This window comes from Tachyglossus aculeatus, chromosome 13, assembly GCF_015852505.1.
Source record: "Tachyglossus aculeatus isolate mTacAcu1 chromosome 13, mTacAcu1.pri, whole genome shotgun sequence".
Lineage (NCBI taxonomy): Eukaryota > Metazoa > Chordata > Mammalia > Monotremata > Tachyglossidae > Tachyglossus > Tachyglossus aculeatus.
In genome coordinates this window covers 642,302-662,418 of record NC_052078.1, presented here as the reverse complement: position 1 = coordinate 662,418, position 20,117 = coordinate 642,302, and the positions used below count along the sequence as shown (strand labels likewise).

The window sequence follows — 20,117 nt, the reverse complement described above, 5'->3', positions numbered from 1 at the left end:
CATATATGCACTTGCACTTCCAGACAGACTGGCAGACAGATCCATCCAGGCCTGGTTGGGGGGCTGCGGTGGGGGGGGGGGCGGAGAGTGATGGCTGGCGTCACTAGGGACAGGTGGGAGCAATCCAGAAAGGCTCCCTGGAGGAGGCGGGATTGAGGAAGGGGGCTGAACCTTCCACTGGGGACAGGAGTAGCCCCCGGCCCCCTACCCCCGCCCCAGCTCCAGCACTCAGCACCAGCGCGTCAGTTTGTGCTGGCTGGGGTGAGTCTCCCCTCCGCCCGCCGGAGCTGGGCTGGGGTCTCGGCCGCCCCCATCCCCCCGGGGCGGGTGTCAGCTGAACCCCGGGCCCGGACCCTCACCGGGAGCGCCTTCGGGGGCGACTGGGGTGGGGCGGGAGGCGGCGGGGGGCGGTGTCGGGTTTCAGGGGCCGGGCCGGGCGGGGCAGGGGGCGGAGGGAGGCGCCGGCCCGGGCGGACGAGGCCGTGGGACCGGAGCGGCCGGGCCGAGCGCGCGGCGGGGATTGCGGGAGGAGGAACGGACCCTCGGACAGCTGGACCTCCGTGCCGTTGGCGTGGAGGTAAGCATCCCGTCTCTCATCTCCCCTCAACCCGCCCCTCCCAGACCCAGTCTGCTCGCCCGGATTTGGGGATGGGACACAAGTCGAACTGCAGGGGAGAAGGGGTGGGCACTCTGCGGCAGGGGCAAAACAATAATAATTATGGTATCTGTTAAGCCCTTACTATGTGCCAAGCACTGTACTGAGCGCTGGGGTGGATACAAGCAAACCGGATTGGACGCAGTCCTTGTCCCATGTGGGGCTCACGGACTCAATCCCCATTTTACAGATGAGGTAACTGAGGCACAAAGCAGTGACTTGCCCAAGGTCACAGAGCAGACAAGTGGCGGGGCCGGGATTAGAACCCATGACTTTTTTTTAATGGTATTTGTTAAGCGCTTACTATGTGCAAAGCACTGTTCTAAGCGCTGGGGAGGTACAAGGTGATCAGGTTGACCCACGGGGGGCTCACAGTCTTAATCTCCATTTTACAGATGAGGGAACTGAGGCACAGAGAAGTGCAGTGATTTGCCCAAAGTCACACAGCTGACAATTGGCGGAGCCGGGATTTGAATCCATGACCTCTGACTCCAAAGCCCAGGCTCTTTCCATTGAGCCACGCTGCTTCAGTCAGACCTTCTGACTCCCAGACGCATTCTCTATCCACTACGCGCGAACTAGAAGTGATTGACATGGAAGTTGAGGGGGTAGGGAGGACGAGGGGTAGAGCTTCGGAGACACCTCCAGCCGCTCGGAGAAGAGACGGGTAGAGGCCTCGACAGCTCTGTCTGTCCGTCGACTGCCTAACCTATTCGTAACTGAATCTTTTTCTCCACTTAAGTCTGCGACTGCCTCTCTGTCTTCGTGCCTCTTTGTCTCTCCGCCTCTGTGTCTGGATGTCTCTGTCTCTCCACCTCTAGGTCTGGGTCTGTCACTTTGTCTCTCCAAACCGTTTTATGCCGTAATGTCGTGGATTGCTTCGGGAAACGGTAACTTGGGCAACGCCAACTCTCACTTTAACGACCCTCGGGAGCCCGTGGATGCGCGTTTTTTCACCTGAAAATTCGTTGTATCGAAACTTCCCCTCATAAATTGGCGACCGCGGGGGATTTGGACAACTAGTCTTCGAAAGGAAAAGTTTGCTATCATGGGCTTTTGACAAATGGTCTTCGAACGGAAAAGTTTGATATCGTGGGTTCTTGCCCTTCCTTCCCCCGCCTGCCATTCCCCTCCATCCCAACTCCCCAGGGGACTCTACCCTGCCTCCCCAGATCCAATCCCCGTCCCTCCGGGACAGCGACTGTGTCCGCTCGCTCGGCATTGGGGAGGGGTCTGATGGGGTTGGGTTGGGGGGTTCTGGGACCTGGTCCACCCCTCCTGGCGCGGGCAGGTGACGTAGACACCTGTGTGTCCATGGCAACTGCTGCCGGGGAGCTGGGGGGAGGGGAGGGGAGGGAAGGGTGGAGGCGGATCCCGGAAGGGTTAGGAAAGTCAGTCGCTCCCTACCCTCGCTCGACCCCCGAGACCCCAGCCGCCGCCCAGCACCCCGGCCCAGAACTCTTGCAGCGCGCCCTCGGGCCCTCCCCCTTCAGCAACGGCTCTTATTGCAGGACAGGAAAGGGGGTGGGATGCCCCACTGAGGGCCGACCCTCCGCCTCGTTCTTCTCTCTCCCACGTGCCCTTCCCACGGCCTCCTTGAAGGTCCCCACAGAAACTTTGTGTCCTCGCAGCCTCCGCCTTCCCCTCCTCTCCTTTCCACCCATCCCTGGAATAGGGGTCCTGACAGGGCGAGCCTGAGAGTGGAAGTTGTTCTCCAAGGGACAGAGACAGGGGAGGTTGGGAAAATAGGAGGGAAGAGCTGGAAGCCAGAGGAGCTATGGAAGGCTGTCTGCCCCCCACCCCACCAAGGCCCAGCCCCCACTCACCATTCTGCAGGATGAGGCCTTCTCTTGGACCCACTGGCGAAGGCAGGGAGGTTGAGAGTTTGGGCTGCCTAGGGGTTAGGGACATAGGCTGGGGATGGGGCAGGGGCTGGGGCAGGGACAGTGGCTAGGAACAGGCTCGGGGCAAGGACAAGGGCTGGGGCTGGGCCTGGGGTAAGGAAAGGACTGATCTTAGGGTAGGGACAAGGGTTAAGTTTGAGGCAGCGAGCAGGTTGGTCAGGAAGGCCGGAAGCTACCTTGATCATTCAGTCACTGGGTCCTTCTTGAGGCCAAGGTGGGGATTTTGGGTTTGGCTTCCTTTGTGATGGGGAGAGTCCCCTCAGAGTAAGGGACCCAGTTCCCCTACCTGCCCCCGCTCCACAACCAGGGTTATCTAGCTTAGAAACTGCCTTCTCTAGGAACCCCCTCCTTCCCTCCATGAAACTCAAGTGGCTCAGTCAGGTGTTTGTTTTTTTCATAAATCAGGCTTTCCCCAACTCCTCTCCCCTCGCAGGACATGGGGCTGCCTTCTGCAACTGCCCCAGAGGCAGATATCATGGCAGGGGGTGGTGGTCAGTGACTATAATGACCATCTCAGCTAGCTGGGGAACAAGGGCCCAAGATGGAGATTTGGACATTCTGACTGAAGCCTCATGGAACTTAAGGCAGGAGATTGGACCGAATGACCCCTGGAGGTACCTCACAGCTCAAGGCACCTGCGATTGCCTATTCCACTATTCCCCATTCCCCAGAATTGGCTCCTGTCCAGCCTCTGTGTCTGCCTGCTAATCCAGAGAGCCGGGAGGCCTTTCCCAAGGGTTCAAGACTAGATCATTTGACTCCAGTTGGGCAACGGGTGGGACTGGAGCATATCAGATGGACTCTCTCTGTCCCACTCAGTGCAAATGAACCAAAGAAGAAGCAGCTGGCCTGAGACAGTCATTCCCTTGCTAGGGCCCAGGCTCCCAGACTTCCTTGCTCCTTGCTCCACCCCAGGGTCAGTGTACCCGCAGCTCATCCCAAACTGTAGATAATCCAGGGCTCGCGTCCAGTGCCAAGCTTGTTCTGCTGCGCAGTGGGGGGAAACTCCCTGCCCAGTTGGTGTTTCCCAGTTCCTGGCGGGTGGTGGTTGAGGGAGCGTGGGAGCGTGAGACCACAGGGAGGAGGTGTGCCTGGAGCCTGAGTAGTGCAAGGCCACTCAGGCGCAGAGGCGATTGGAGGCCATTTGGTTCCAGGACTGATTCATCCTTTGAGGGAAACAGAATCCCAGTGAGGATCATTCTCCCCGCTCCCCTAATCCTCTGGGTATCCTTCCCCTCCTCCACCACATAGCTCGGCCTGCAGGATGGCGGACCCCGACACTGGCCTTCCAAATATCGAAGATAAGCCTGGGCTGCAGATATGGACCATTGAGGTGAGGGGGATTGGGTGGGTGAGGAGGGGAAAGGGGAGAATAGGATACAAATGCAAGGAAGAGTCACCCTGTCCAACCCCCTCTCTCCAGGCAAGACCACATTCTGACTTGAGCTTGTCCTGACCCCATGAAGAGCAGGGTCCTAGGCTGCAGGAGGAGACATGGTCCCTGACCTCAAGAGGCTGCTAGTCTGATGGAGAAGCTTCACACTAGCAGCACACACACACACACACACACACACACACACACACACACACACAGAGTGCTGGGTGCTGGGGGAGGGACAGAGGGAATGGAAGAAGAGGAGGGGAATCACCTTCTCCTCCTTGCCCTTGAGGAGCAGCCTGGAGGGTGACAGGACACACACTCACACCCACAGCCCCTCCCCCCTGCTCAGCCTCTCTGTTCCTCCCATTCCCCATTTCCCTATAGAAAATGAAGATGGTCCCCATCCCTGAGAAGTCCTATGGGAGCTTCTTCGAGGGAGACTGCTACATCATTCTCCACGTGAGTGTCTGGTCCCCTGTCCCACCTCCCATTCCCCCCGGGGACAGGGTGGGGGGAGGCTCTGTTTCCCCTCAGGTACAGGGGGAAGCACAGGGAGGGAAGGGGGAGCTCACACACACCTTGGCACTAACCAGGCACGTGGATGAACAGGCTTGGGTGGGCTTGCCTGGATTGTCTAGGGGAGGGTCTATTAATCGGTATTGAGGAACTGCAGGTAGGCAAGACAGGCAGGCAGAGAGACAGGCACCCAGCAGCTCTCACTCCCCAGACCAAGAGTTAAGGATGGATCACGACAGACCACCACTCTCCCCACCTTCAAAGCCCACTTAAAACACATCTCCTCCAAGAAGCCTGCCCCCACTAAGCCCTCATTTCCTCTACTCCCTCTCCTTTCTGCATTGCACCTGTGCTTGGCTCTGTCCCCTTTAAGCATCTGATATCCACCTCACCCTCAGCCCCATAGCACTTTTGTCCATATCCATAATATATTTTGTCTGTATTCCCCTCTCTAGACTGTAAACCCCTTGTGGACAGAGAACATGCCAACAAACTCTGTTGCAGTGTACTTTCCCAAGTGCTCAAAAAATACCACTGATTGATTGATCAAGGCTAGGCCTGAGGGTTTAAGCTCAGCTTGCAGGATAGCGGAGTTGCAGTTCTCAGCTGCCAAGATTTTAAGATTTCCAGCGAGAAATCCCTAGCCCAGAGGAAGCCAAGACAGAGGCAGGCCCGGGAACCCCGAGAAAAAAACAGCCAATTGGAAGACCCACCACACCCTTGAGCTTAAACAAACAGCCATCAGCCACGAACTGTTTTGGGAAGAAGCCAGAAATGGGCCTCCCTCTGGATTCATTGTTTTCCTTGGGCTTTTGTGCGCCGGCGTGGTCTGTGGCTTCAAATCCTTTCTGATCCCTCTTGGTGGCTCTCCTGCTCAGGTAGTCTCTGCCGTGAGCTCCCCGCTCCCACCCGCCCCCAGCTCAGATCTGTCCAGGAGGGTGTGTGTGTGTGGTAGTAATAGCACCGATAGCACCAATAGCATTAGTATTAAGCACTTTCTGTGGGCAGAACTCTGTACTAAGACCTGGGAAAGATTACTAAAGTGAGAATTAGATACCATCTCTGTCCCTCATGGGGCTCACAATCTAAAAAATAGTGGGGGTAGGGGTTTAGCGACAGACACATAGAGAGAGGTGTTGGGTGGGCAGGGGGTAACCCTAGCAGATTGGGCAGCCAAGCCTGGACAAGCCCCAAGGTCTCTGAATCCCTCCTCCGTGGTGAGGGGGCCGACATGTGAGGCCTCTGAATTCTCTGTTTCCAGCCACAGGCTGCTGGGGCTGGGGGCTGAAGTGGGAGGGGGCAGAGATTGAAGGCGGGGGGCTAGGGGCTAAGGGTGGGGGGCCTAGGGCCGAGAGCAGGGGGGCAGGAGACTGAGGGCAGGGGGCTGGGAGCTGGGTTGGGGCAGGCCGGGGCTACTGGCGGGAGACAGGGTTGGACTGTTGATGTTTGCTTAGGGTGGACCTCTCAGGGCTCCCCAGGAGACACTGGATGTACCTGCCCCCCGGCTCTAGCTCCCTCTCTTCCTGATTGCCCCCTGTCCCCCCCCACCACGATCTTCCACAGCCCCTTCCTACCACTCCCCTCTCCTAGCCCTCCCCCCGTTCCCTCTCTTCCTGCCTGCTTATATCCTCCACCCTCCCCACTGTCCTCACCGACCCGGCACCAGGTGCTGCTGGGTCAGTAAGATGAGGAGACGGGCCTTTATGCAAGTGACAGGCAAATGACATGAAGATGACTTCTTAGTCCTGGGAGCCCTTTAAGGAAAGGAAGCTGGGCAAGGGGAGGTGGAGCGGGCGGGGGGGGTTGGGGGGTTGGACTTGGGTTGGGGGGATGAGGGTGTGGCTGGGCACCGAGGATGGAGGTAGGGGTGGGCTGGCTAGCTGGGGATGGGAGCCAGGTCGCTGTGTCGGCTTGCCCCCCGACAAACCCACCCCCTCCCCTCACCCTTACCGCCGCCGTCGCCCCAGAACAAGCAGACCTCCAGGGGCGCCTCCAGGGACATCCATTACTGGATCGGAAAGGACTCGTCCCAGGACGAGCAGGGGGCAGCGGCCATCTACATCACGCTGCTGGACGACGCCCTGGGGGGCTGCCCCGTGCAGCACCGCGAGGTGCAGGGCTACGAGTCCGAGGTCTTCAAGAGTTATTTCAAGAAAGCTGTCATGTAAGCCTCCGCGGGGCGGGGGGCCGCAGCGAAAGGTGAGGCAGGGACACCCCCCCACCCCCGCACCCCATCCCATCTGCCGCCCAGCTCCCCACAATCCCAGCTCCAAGTCCCCCCCGCTCTGTAAACCTGTCGCCCTCTCCCACGCGTTGGGATTACATCATCCCAAACCTGTTGCCTGACCCCTCCCTTTGAGAGCCCTCTACCCCCATAGCCCTCACAAGCTCTGGCGCTGCCTCTTCTCCCCACCCGGCCCGCTCCTACCAACCCGGGGCGGGGGAGGGGGGACACCAAGATGCTTGCATTATCTTTTGTATGGTATTTGTTAAGAGCTTACTATGTGTCAGGCACTATGCTAAGCTCTGGGGTAGATGCAAGCTAATCAGGTTGGACGTAGTCCCTGTCCCACATGCGTTTCACGGTTTTAATCCCCATTTTACAGATGAGGTAACTGAGGCACAGGGAAGTGACTTACCCAAGGTCACACAGCAGACAAGTGGCAGAGCTGGAATTAGAACCCGGGTCTTCTGTTTCCCCAACCCCCCCGCCCTCCTGCCGCCCCCACTCTTTCCACTAGGCCATATTTTACGGTATTCAACAGCTGCTACCCTGCCTTCAGTGGACTATAGAGTTGACTGGACGTCCAGTCCATGAATGGGGAGGTGGGGAGAGGGTGGGGTGACTGATCTTGGGGTCGCTCCAGCCCTGGAGGTGGTCTGACTCTTCTCCCGCCCCCTTCTCCACAGCTACAAGAAGGGGGGCCACTCCTCGGGGTTCAAGAATGTCGAGCTCGACTCCATATTCAACATGAAGCGTCTTTTGCACGTCAAGGGCAAGAAGCACGTGTCTGCCACGGAGGTGAAGGGGGGTGGCGCGCTGGCCTCTGCCCAAACCCGGGAGGGGGGAGAAAGGGGGCGGTCTCCAGCCTGACCCATCTCCAGGAGAAGAGGGGGAGAGGCTTGCAGGCCTGACCCATCTCTAGGGGTAGGGGCCGATCAGGATCTTCCCCTCAGATCCCTTCCAGGGAAAGCCTCTGGTGGCCCTGCTGCCCCTGCCCAGTCAGCCCCCAGAGGCCTGCAAAGGGATAGGAGGGCGCCTTCTGTATCAGTCAGTCAGTCGTATTTATTGAATGCTTTCTTTGTGCAGAGCGTTGTACTAAGCGCTTGGGAGAGTACAATATAACAATGTAACAGACATATTCCCTGCCCACCACGAGTTTCAGCTGTGGCCTGGACGAGGGGGAGGGGGCTAGAGACCAGGAGGATCCCCCCCCCCGGGGGGGGGGGGGGCGCTGGCGCGGTCTCTTGGCTTCTGGCAGCCCCCAAGCCTGCCCTGCCCCCGCCTCGAATTCTCTCGTCACCCCCCACCCACCCCACAGGTGGAACTCAGCTGGAACAGCTTCAACAAGGGAGACGTCTTCCTGCTGGATCTGGGCAAGCTGCTGATTCAGTGGAACGGACCCCAGAGCAACGTGGCCGAGAAATCCAAGGTCGCCCCGCCCCATGGGGCACTCCAGCCTATGGCGGGGGGCGGGGCTGAGCCTCTGGGGCTCCCCAGGGTTTCCATGGCAATGAGGAGGCCGAGCCGTGCATCCCGTGCCCTGTGAGGACCATACCAGGGAAAACAGCTCAGGCTGCAGCAGGAGAGGCTGCGGGGCGACAGCAGGAAAGACTCCCCAACTCTCTGGAATGGGGCTGCTGGGGTTGGACACCATAGAAAGGACGGACCCTGTCCACTCAGAGGCAGGGGGATGGATAAGACCGTACCTGTAGACCCCGCCCGGCTCGGGGGGGGGGCATGGCTAAAGGAAGAAAATTTGTCAGAACTTGAGGGGTGGTGGGGCCTGGGGCCCCTGTGCAGCCCCTGGGCTTGCCCATTACCTGGGGTTTGGGTGCCCCCCGACTCTCCCAACATCTCCTGGCATTCTCAGGGTGCACGGGAGAACCGTCACGATCTCACCCATGCTAGGAAGCAGGCTGGAGCTACAGCATGATAAGTTTAGGTTGGACCTGAAACAGAACTTCCCAGCGATTCGAGAGGGAGACCAAGGATTAGGGCCTGGGGGCTAATTAGCCTCCGCCTCCGGGGCCCCTCACCACAAGAGAAGGCCACGGGGTTAGGGTGGGGGCAGAGGCCCTGCCTGGAGGCAGGGGAATGGCCAAAGTGAACCCTCGGGGTCCCGTCCAGCTTTGGAGTTCTGCGACGTTACGTGGTCTGAGGTCAAATTCGGGTCTCTGGGTTTCGGCTGCAGGCCTTGGCTTTGGCTCAGGCCTCTGGTTCTGGGCTTTGGGTTTGGACTCCGGGTTCCGGCTCTGGGATGGAGCTTGGGGCTCTGGGGCTCCAGCATCCCGTTCCGCGTCCTGACTCGGGTCTGTCTCGGGGAGGCAGGGCCTGGCCCTGGCGCGGAGCATCCGGGACGGGGAGCGGAGCGGCCGCGCGCAGATCAGCGTGGTGAACGACGAGGCGAGCGCCCGCGAGCTGCTGCTCATTATGGAGACGGTGCTCGGCCCGCGGCCCCGCCAGCTGCGCGAAGCCGTCCCGGCCCCGCAGGTCGACCTGCTGCAGAAGGGGAACGTCCGGCTCTACCGGTGAGGACGGGGTCGGGGGGATCCGGCCGGGGGGGGGTCCGGGCCTCCTCGGGAGCTCCCTCCCCCCCGCGCTGACCCTGCCCCGGGCTCCCCCCTACCCAGCGTCTTCGAGAAGGGCGAGAATCTGGTGGTGCAAGAACTCGCCATGCGGCCGCTCACGCAGGACCTGCTGCAGCACGAGGTGGGGCGGCGGGCGAGCGCGCAGGCCTGCGTGGGCTTGTGTGGGCACGGGGCTGGTGCTTGTCCGAGAACGGACGCGGGCGCCGACGTGTACCTGAGGCGGCTTGGGTGCGTGGGCGAGTGAGTGCGTGTCTCGGGTCTGCATTCAATCGCATTTGCTGAGAGCTCACTGCGTGCAGAGTGGTGGACTAAGCGCTTGGGAAATACAAATCGGCAATATATAGAGACGGTCCCTACCCAACAACGGGCTTACAGTCTAGAAGGCACACACACACACGCACACACACACACACACACACATTCATGCGATCGATCTGGGCACTTGGGGGTAGGGTGGGGGTGCGGAACAGCCCGGGGAAGGAGCCAGGTCGCGAACAGAACCCAGAGGCCCCTTCCCCCTCCATTCCAGGACTGCCACATTCTGGACCAAGGAGGCTTCAAGATCTACGTGTGGCGGGGCCGGGCGTCTAGTACAATGGAGAAGCGGGCTGCGTTCAGCAGGGCCGTGGTCAGTCCCGCCGCGCACGGGGAAACCCTTTCTGGGGAAGGGAACGCTTCGCCCACCCCACACCCTCCCATCACTCCGAGCCAGGCCTGGCTGAGCTGAGGGGTCATTTTGGAAAATTTTCCCGTCCTCCCTGGAGCTCCTCCTATCCCAGGGCTTCTTCGCCCCTCCCGCCCTCCTCCACGGTGTGATCCTAGCGGCCCCATCGTTCTCCCGCCAGGGCTTTATCCAGGCCAAGGGCTACTCCCCCAGCACCAACGTGGAGGTGGTGAACGACGGGGCCGAGCCGGCCATGTTCAAGCAGCTGTTCCAACGGTGGATGGACAGGGACGAGACCCAGGCCCCGGGCAGAGCCTACAGCCAGGGCCGGCTCGGTGAGCGCTCCTCTTCCCCGACGCCCCCCGGCCCGCGTTCTCCCCAACGGGGTTCGGGTCCCAGTGCCCGCCGGTCCGCTGGGACCTGGCATTCACCAGGGCCTGGACAATCAGTTTCGGGGGGCTGGGGCTCACAGGGTTTTTATTGGGGGGGATCACCCTGATTCTGCCTCCTCCTGCAGCCAAGATGGAATCGGTGAAGTTCGACGCCTCGCAGCTGCACGCTCACCCGGAGCTGGCGGCCGAGCAGAGGATGGTGGATGACGGATCCGGCACGGTGGAGGTGCGAGGCGGGAGCTGAGGGAGGGGGGAGGCCCGCGGGGCGGAGACTGAGTGGGAGGGGAAAGGGGCGAGAAGTGACATCCGTACCCTCGCACCGCGACCCCGCGGATCCCCCAGGCCCCAGGCGAGGGGCTGACGTCGAGGCTCGTGTCTTGGCCCGGTGTCCCCTGGCGGAGCCTGGTTCGGCGTGGGGGCTCGTGTTCACGCCCGGTGCCCCCCGACCAGGTGTGGCGGTTGGAGGACCTACATCTGAAGGCGGTGGAGGCCAGGACGCATGGACAGTTCTACGACGGCTATTGCTACCTGGTCCTTTACAGCTACTGGAAATCCGGCCACCTCTGCTACATCCTCTACTCCTGGCAGGTCCGGGTGGGGGGGTGGGGGCGGGAGGCGGGGTCGTACTCCTCGAGGGTCCCGAGGGTCCCACACCTACCCATCCTTCCCTCCCGCCCTCCAGGGCCGACACGCCAGCAGGGACGAGATCGCCGCCTTGGCCGTGGAAGCGGCCGATCTGGACCGCAGGTACCAGGAGGAGCCGGTCCACGTGCGGATCACCGTGGGCAAGGAGCCACGCCACTTCCTGGCCATCTTCGGAGGGCGACTCATCGTGTACAAGGTAGTGGTCCAGGCCCCCGCCTTCCCCCTCCCCCCTTCCTCCACCCCCTTTACCGGCATCCCCCATTCTCCGCCACCCCTGACCCCTGTCGGGCCTCTGACCGCCGACCCCGGCTTCCATCCTGCGTTGTTTGTGCAGGGAGGGGCGAGCCGGGACGGGAAGAAGGGGCTGGATCCGGCGATCCGGCTGTTCCAGGTGCGCAGTATGGACAATGGCCACAGTAGGACCATGGAGGTGCCTGCCAGGGCCTCGGCCCTCAATTCCAATGACGTCTTCATACTTCAAACTGGACAAGTGGGCTACCTGTGGTGTGGGAAGGTGCGGCTCTGGGCGCCTAGATTTGTGTGTGTGTGTGTGTGTGTGTGTGTGTGTGTGTGTGTGTGTGTGTGTGTGTGTGTTGTCTTCCCATCGGTCTGACAGCACCCCGCCCCCCCCACCCCCGCGAGGGCAGGGATCCTGACTCATTCTCCTTCTGCCCAGATCCCAACATGAGAGAGAATGTGTTGTCTTCCCATCGGACTGGCAGACCCCCGAGGGCAGGGATTGCGTCTCTTTCTCCCTCTGACTAGCTCCCAACGAGCGAGAGCGATCGAGAGTTTTCTACCTATTAGATTGGCAGCCTCCCGAGGGCAGGGATGGAGTCTTCATCACCTTTTGTCCAGGCTCCAACACGAGAGAAAGAGAGAGAGAGAGTGTCCTGTCTCCTCCAACAGACTGGCAGCCCCCTCCTTCCCCCCGCCCGAAGGCAGGTCTCTCCCTCCCTCAGACCCTTGTCCAGGGTCCTACAGGGCAGAGCAGAGAGAGGGTGAAGTAAAGCCTCCCTTCCGTCTTACCCCCATGTCGTCACTCTCCGGCTAGGGCTGCAGCGGAGACGAGCGGGAAACGGCCAAGGTCGTGGCCGACACCCTGTCTCAGCTGGATAAACTGACCATGCTGGAGGGGCAGGAGCCGTCGCACTTCTGGGAGGCGCTGGGCGGCCGAGCCCCCTACGCCAGCGACAAGCGGTAGGAGGATGGGCGGTCTGGGAAGGACGAGGCCTGGGCGAGAGATGCGATAGGCGGGTGGTCCAGGGAGGGTGAGGCCTGGGCCAGGGGCAGGAGAGCCGGGGGCCTGGCCGAGCGTGGAGCTGCTGTTCTCCCTTATGGCGATCTCGGGACTGCGGCAGGACCAAAGCAGAAACGAGTTTTGTTTTCTTTTTTCTTTATGGTATTTGTTGGGGGCTTATTATGCACCTGGCACTGTACTAAGCCCTGGGGTATACACAAGCTAATCAGGTTGGACACAGTCCCTGTCCTACGTGGGCCTCACAATTTTAATCCCCATTTTACACATGAGGAAACTGAGGAACAGAGAAATGAAGTGACTTACTCCAGGTTACACAGTAGACAAGTGGCAGAGCCGAATTTAGAACCCAGGTCCTTCTGACTCCTAGGCCCGTGCTCTATCCACTTTGCCATGCTGTGGCTCTCTTGACCTTCCCCTCCCTCCCTCTAGAAGGGTCTTCTAGTCCATCCATCAGTCTATGATGGATGAATGAATCTATCAGTGTTATTTATTGAGCACTTATTGCGTGCAGTGCACCGCACTAAGCACTTGGGAAAGTACAATATGATAGTGTTAATAGATCTGATCCCTGCCCACAAGGAGCTTACAGTCTATATCCCCTAACTTCCACTCTGGGCTTCCCCTATCTCCCCTCTACCCCCATCCACAATTAGAGTTTTCCATGCTCTCAGGAGGTAGGGTCTATCCTCTCCCCTCCCACTCCTAAGCAGGCCTGATTTGGAGGGGTGGGGCCACTCCCCTTAAAACCCCAGATGTCAACTAGTCCTGGACCCCACCTTGTACTCACACAGACCTCCAGGGGAAGTGGGCAAGAGCAAAGTGGAGAACCAAAACAAGTTATTGGAGTAAAACAATCCTGGAACATGCCTTCCTATTAAATAAGTCCAAGAGGAATTTCAGGACCCCTCCCCCCCCCCAAAAAAAAAAATTAATCAATCAGTGGTAGATAGATTGTGTGACTGGAATTTAGAAGGACCAAGGTTCTAAATCCTGGCTCTGTCACTTGTCTGCTATGTGAACTTGGGCAAGTCACTTAACTTCCCCATGCCTCAGTTACCTCAGCTGTAAAATGGGGATTTTTTTATGGTATTTGTTAACTGTTACTATGTGGCAGGCCCTGTACTAAGCTCTGGGATAGATACAAGTTAATCAGGTTGGACACTGTCCCTGTCCCACATGGGGCTCACAGTCTTGATCCCCATTTTTTAGGGATTAAGACTGTGTCTCATGTGGGACATGCACTATGTTCAACCTGACTAGATTGTATCTACCCCAGTGCTCAGTACAGTGTCTGGCACATAGTAAGTACTTAATAAGTACCATTTAAAATGGTATTTATTGAGTGCTTACTATGTACAGAGCATAGTACTAAGAACCTGGAAGAGTACAGTACAACAGAATTAGCAGACCCGTTCCCTGCCCGTAATGAGTTTACAGTCTAGAGGATTAGATTCACCTAATCCTCTCTGACCTTATCAAGCTTCAGGGGTCTCTGTAAGGGGTTCATATTGCATGTTCTCCACATATTTTCCCCACGGTGCCACAGCAATCTCTAGTGGAAGTCCACCGGGGTGGGGCCAGAGCAGGTTTAGGGAAGGAGGGAGTCCCAGGGCTGGAGTCCGAGCTGAGCCACAGTCTCTCCTCCTGTCCCTGTGGTCCAGGGTCCAGGAACTCAAGGTCCAGTACCAACCCCGCCTGTTCGAGTGCTCCAATCAAACCGGCCGGTTCATCATGACCGAGATGGTGAACTTCTGCCAGGAAGACCTGGACGAGGGGGACGTCATGCTGCTGGACACCTGGGAGGAGGTGCAGACTGAGCCTGGACCCGCCCGGGGAAGGGCAGGCTAGTCCCATGGCTGGGGAGGGGATTGGAGGGTGCAGCCCCCCCGCCCCCCGCAACCCAAAGTGAAGGGACCGGGGTCTGGGCCCTACAATTCCAAAGAATTCAGAAGCAAAGAATAGAATAGAGAAAGAATAGGGAAGCAGCATGGCCTCGTGGTTAGAGCACGGGTCTGGGAATCAGAAGGACCTGGGTTCTAATGTCACTTGTCTGCTGGGTGACTTTGGGCAAGTCACTCACTTTTCTGTGACTCAGTTAACTCGTCTGTAAAATGGGGATTAAGACGTGAGCCCCATGTGGATATCTAACCTGATTAGCTTGTATTTATCTTAGTGCTTAGTAAAGTGCCTGGCACATAGTAAGCGCATAACAAATACCAAAGAAAAGAAGAATTCTGTTTGTCTTCTCGGTTCTGGCTGCAGCATCAAGAAGGAACGTGGGCAGTTTCAATACTTTCTGCAAGCTAGGGGAGATTTCACGGTCACCATCACCAGGATTTACTGGGTGCCCATGGTGTGCAGCAATGTACTGGACATTCGCTGTGTGTAGAGCACTGTACTGGGTGCTTATGGTGTGCGGAGTAATGTACTGATTGACTGCTGTATGCAGAGCACTGTACTGGGTGCCGGCTGTGTGTACTGTGTTGGACCATGGTTCTCCTGTGTGTGTTGCCCTCTCCTGGGTGCTTACTGTGGGTCGAGCACTGTCCTGGGTGCTTACTGGGTTGCAGTGCGCTGTCCTGGGAGCGCTGTCCTTGCTGCTTGCCGTGTGCCCTACTACTTGGGGTCACAAAAAAGACGTATAAAATGCAGGTAAAGCAATCCACAAACTGGGAAGGAGAAAGAAGACTGAAAGGGATGAATATAAACTGTTGGTATGAGTGAGAAAAGATTTGGTCTCTTGCGAATTTTACCTCGAATGAAATAAGTAATAGACAAAACAGACCAATCCCTGAGTGTTCAGGCGGAGGTGGGTGAGAAGCCGAGGCCCGGAAGGTGGGGAACAATTGGGCGGGGGGCTTGTCAGGAGGATTGGAAGGAGGGTGGGCCGGGAGGGTGGATCCGGGCTGGTGGTTGACTCTGCCGCCCTCTGACCCCCACACTAGATTTTCCTGTGGATTGGGAAAGCCTCCAACACCTACGAGCGGAATGAGTCACTGACCTCGGCTCAGGAATACCTGAAGACCCACCCAGCGGGCCGCGACCCCGCCACCCCCATCATCACGGTCAAACAAGGTCACGAGCCCCTCACCTTCTCCGGCTGGTTCATTGCCTGGGACCCGTACAAGTGGCGCGTGAGTCCTGTGGGGCAGGGCTACGGCGAGGGGCGGGCTCAGGGCAGACTTGTACGTCATTCCACCTTTGAACCAAGGTATAAGCACCAGACTCCTCACACCTGAAAAGTGGAAATGCTCTCCTTTGTCTCCCTCTTTCCCTCCAACCAGGCCCTGTTAAAGTCCCATTTCTCCACCAGGCTACCTTTTGAGTAGATTACTCCATCTTTGGTGGTTCCAGGCCACCCACACCCTTCCCCTTTCTCCTCCTTCTCTCCCTCCACTCTTCCTTCCTCCTCCTCCTCCTCCTCCTCCTCATTCTCCTCTGCCCAACAGTTGTGGTGACGTGGCTTTGGCCAGGGCTGAGTTTGCCCAGCTGGTGGGTCACTAGCAAGGGGGAAAGTGATTAACCTGGTGGCAGAGTAGGACGAGAAGGAGGAGATAACCAATGAATCTTGCAGTTCCGTCTTTCCTAGGGAAGATATCGAATAATTTTTTCTTAATGGTATTTGTTAAGCACTTATTATGTGCCAGGCACTATACTAAGTGCTGGGATAGATACAAGGTAATCAGGTTGGAGAGAGTACCTGTCTCATATAGGGCTCACAGAATTACTCCCCACTCTACAGATGAGGTAACTGAGGCACAGACAAGTAACTTGCCCAAGGTCATACAGTACACAAGTGATGGAGTAAGGATTAGAACTCTGACTTTCAGGCCCGTGCTCTTTCCACTAGTTCATGCTGCTTCTTCAAGAATGCCACCTTCATTAGATTGAAAGATCCTTAAGGGCAGGGCCTGTTTGTATTGCTCCTTTGTTTACCTTCCCACCCACAGAAGGAACTCAATAAATACCACTGATTGTCTGAGAGGTCCTCACACCCAATTTTTTTTTTTGTGGCAGAGAGGTCAGGGAGGCCTGGATCACGACGTGGTGACTACACAGGATGCTCTAGACCAAGTTGATAGAGTTACCAAGGCTTGTTGTCCTAGCCACCTCTCTCCTTCTAGGTCCATTGAAAGTTTTGAAGGAACACTAAAGGGAGAGTTTCAAACTGGCAAGTATGTGTAACCTATCATTACCAATGAGAAGCAGCCTGGCTTAGTGGAAAGAGCATGGCTTTGGGAGTAAGAGGTCATGGGTCCTAATCCTGGGTTCACCACTTGTCAGCTGTGTGACTTTGGGCAAGTCAGTTAACTTCTCTATACCTCAGCTACCTCATCTGTAAAATGGGGATTAAGATTGTGAGCCCCATGTGGGACAACCTGATTACTTTGTATTTATCCCAGTGCTTGGCACATAGTAAGTGCTTTACAAATACCATTATTATTATTATTATTATTATTATTGTTAATATAATAATAATGGTCACTGTGGTGAAGGGATATCAGAAGGCCTGTGGTCACTTGGGGAGAATCAGAGATGGAGAGGAGAATCAGAGGTTTTTGGAACCTCCGTGCTGGGTCATTGGGGGATAGTCAGGGAGGGAGAGGAGAGAGTCAAGAATGTTGGAGGGTTCAATCCAGACCAGGAGGGGATCCAGCATGGTGTCCTGGGCTGGGCAGGCCGGAGGGTGAGCTGGGGCCATCCCTTGGAAGATGATTCTCCCATGTCCTATCTCTCATTCTGGCTAGGAAATCAAGTCAATCGAGGAGACAAAAAACAGCTTGGGGGACTTGTTGGCCATCTCTGAGATGACTATGGTGAGTGGGCTCAGCCTGGCCTTGTCCTCATTAGATGCTCTATGCACTGTTCTGTCCTGCATGACAGGGACAGTTCATCCCCTGGGCACCATTGTTCCCACCATCCACCCCTGCTCTTTGCCCTCTCCACTGATCATATACCATCATCCAGAGGGGTGGGGGAGACTGAGGCCTAGAGAGGGTCAGCAGGTCCCCAGAGGTCACCCAGCAGAGACAGGCCACACCTGGGACAAGACCCCAGGTCTACCAGTTCAGTGTCCCACCCTGGACCTTTTTTAAAAAAAAAATGGTATTTGTAGTAGAAGCAGTGTGGCTTAATGGATAGAGCACGGGCCTGGGAGTCAGAATGCCATGGGTTCTAATCACGGCTCCACTATATGTCTGCTGTGTGACCTTGGGCAAGTCACTTCACTTCTCTGGGCCTCAGTTATATGTAAAAAGGGGATTCAGAGTGCAAGCCCTGTGTGGGACAGGCACTGTGTCCAACCTAACTTGTATCTACCCCAGTGCTTAGAACAGTGCTTGGCACATAGTAAGTGCTTAACAAGTACCATCATTATTATTATTAATAATAAGTGCTTACTACGTGTCAAACTCTGTTTTAAGCACTGGAATAAATACAAGTTAATTAGGTTGGATACAGTCCCAGTCCAGTATGGGGCTCACAGTTTCAGTAGGAACAAGAATAGGAGAAATGAGACACAGAGAGGCAAAGCGACTTGCCCAAGGTCCCACAGCAAGCAATTGGGAGAGCTGGAATTAGAACCCAGGTCCTCTGACTCCTAGACCCATGCTCTTTCTACTAGGCCATGCTGCTTCTAGGACCTGCTGCTCCCCTCTTCGCTCCCTTGCTGGGAGGGAGAGAATCCTTTAGCAGGAAGGGACTCCCCAGAGGCCATCTGGTCCAGCCCCCTGCTTCCAGGTGGGATCCAGGTCTGATCTGGCACTGGGATGGCACCACCCTTCACTCATGCAACCTTAGGCTCCCCCCAATCTGGTCTGTCTGGCAACTCCCTCGGTCAGCCGTCTGGACCACCTGTGAAGAACCAGACCCCCCCTCGGTGTGACCCCTGACCCTTCTTTCCCGGAAAAAATTCCTGGAGATTCTGGGTCTGCAGAGAAGGCACACATCTCCAGCTACAGGCCCCGCCGGCTATGCCAGAGAGAAGCTTGTGGGCTCCTGGAGCCACCAGTCCCCAGGGAAAGTCACTGGGCTGGGCCTGTTTGCTGGTTCCAGCCATTGGTCCCGGCCAGTTGACCCGGCGGCCCAGAACAGTCCGCAGACCAGGCCGAGCTCCTGTTGGAGTTAACTTGGACCTGCCCGAGACTACCGGCCGGGACCAGCAGTCAGCCCCTCCACGATGAGCACTGTCGGCAGATCCCCGGGGCTTAACCCCCTCCCCTCCTTGTCCAGGGCCACGGTGGAGGTGGCGGCAGTTGTAGCGGTTGTGGAGGCAGCAGCAGCGATAGCAGCAACGGCAGCTACTTCAGCGGCAACAGTAACTGCGACTTGCTGCCCTGTGGCTCCTTCCACCGCGAGGACTTAGTGAACAAGTCGGTGGAGGAGCTGCCAGAGGGCGTGGACCCGACCCGTAAGGAGGTGAGCGTTCACTGCCCCCCTTTTCCATCCTCCCTCCCTCGTCTTTCCTTCTTCTTTCCCCATTCATTCGTTCAATCGTATTTATTGAGCGCTTCCTGTGTGCAGAGCACTGTACTAAACGCTTGGGAAGTACAAGTCGGCAACATATAGAGATGGTCCCTACCCAACAACGGCCTTACAGCTGTTCCCCACTCTCAGCCCTGACTCAGTCAAGCAATCACTGGTACTTATTGAACTCTTACTTTATGCAGAACACTGTATTGAGCACTTGGGTGAGTACAGTGGAATTAGTAGGCTCGGTTCCTTCCCTCAAGGAGCTGACAGTCTACTGTGTGCAGAGCACTGTATCGAGCCCTTGGGAGAGTATAATAGAGTAGGTAGACATGACCCCTGTTTTCAAAGACTTTCCAATTCTTTCCTCCTCTCCCATCCCCCAGGACCCCTAAGTAGGGTGGGAGTGGGATGGGGTGGTGGCAGCCTGCAGACCCCCCTCCCCCACCACAGGTAGGGGATGCACCCAGCTCACATTGCCCACTTTCCCACCCCATATCTCCCCCTAGTTCTACCTCTCCAACTCGGACTTCCTCATGGTGTTCGGCAAATCCAAGAGCGAATTTTACCAGATGCCCCTATGGAAGCAGCAGATCGAGAAGAAACAGTTGGGGTTCTTTTGAGGAGGGTCTCTCTCTATCCCGTGGTCTGACCCTCAGTGTTGTTTGAGGGGGGTCTCTGCCCACAGAGCCCAGCCCCCAGCCCATCTGCCACACCTCTTGCCCCTGCATTGTCCTGCTGTACCCCTACCCCTAACCTGAGCAAGCTGCCCAGACCCCCAGGGGCGGGGGGAAGGGCTGGGGCCCCATTTCCTTTTCCTAGGCCCACCGGCAGTGGCTAAGGGCCAGTGCCGTTGCTGTTATGTCCTCTCCACATCCACGGAGCCCTGGATTGCCAGGTCTGTCTCCACCCTGCCCCCACACTACCCCCCCCCGCCCCCGCATTGCAATCCCCTCAATAAAGCTGCTTTTCTCACCCATGTTTAGCCAGGTCTGAGGGCAAAACTTGGGCCTCCCAAGTTCGTAGGCAGGGGGTCGGGTGGGATTAGGTTGGGGGGATTTGGCAGGGAGAAGTGAAGCTGTGGGGGTGAGACCTACTGTTCTCCTTCTGGTTGGGTACGGTCAGGGACTGGATTCAGGGTACCCCAGGTGTTTCTCTCCTGATGGATGGATCTTGCCCAAAAGGCCTGGATCTGAGATGGGAAGAGTTCTGTGGGTGCGGGACTGCAACACCCGCTGCTCAGGAGGCATTTTAGGAAAGGAGCTGAGACTGGACTGAGAGAGGGAGATGGATGAAATGACCTTGGTGACCCTCCAACCCAAAGCAGTGGTGAAAGCCATGCCCCATTGAGAGGATGGCAAATAAATCAGGGTTTTTCTGGCTCGGATGCCCCCCTCCAGGTCTTCCCACCCTCCCCTC

General features: G+C 57.4%; 1 protein-coding gene across 2 annotated transcripts; it reads left to right on the top strand.

The window, feature by feature from the left end:
• The first annotated feature begins 499 nt into the window (after window positions 1-499).
• VILL (villin like) lies at window positions 500-19,669 on the top strand. Of its 2 annotated transcripts, none has more exons than XM_038755773.1 (20): window positions 500-577; window positions 3,811-3,892; window positions 4,325-4,399; window positions 6,424-6,620; window positions 7,367-7,478; window positions 7,999-8,109; window positions 9,009-9,208; window positions 9,311-9,389; window positions 9,798-9,896; window positions 10,114-10,267; window positions 10,450-10,550; window positions 10,775-10,912; window positions 11,007-11,165; window positions 11,304-11,483; window positions 12,024-12,169; window positions 13,892-14,036; window positions 15,176-15,364; window positions 16,979-17,047; window positions 18,462-18,647; window positions 19,208-19,321. In XM_038755773.1, exons 2-20 carry the CDS (start codon window positions 3,824-3,826, stop codon window positions 19,319-19,321), a joined length of 2,523 nt encoding a protein of 840 aa, XP_038611701.1. In that variant the 5' UTR covers window positions 500-577; window positions 3,811-3,823. The 2 variants fall into 2 exon arrangements, with proteins under 2 accessions (XP_038611701.1, XP_038611700.1); XM_038755772.1 differs by lacking the exon at window positions 500-577 and adding an exon at window positions 2,775-3,173 and having other exon boundaries at window positions 19,208-19,669.
• Window positions 19,670-20,117: the final 448 nt, after the last annotated feature.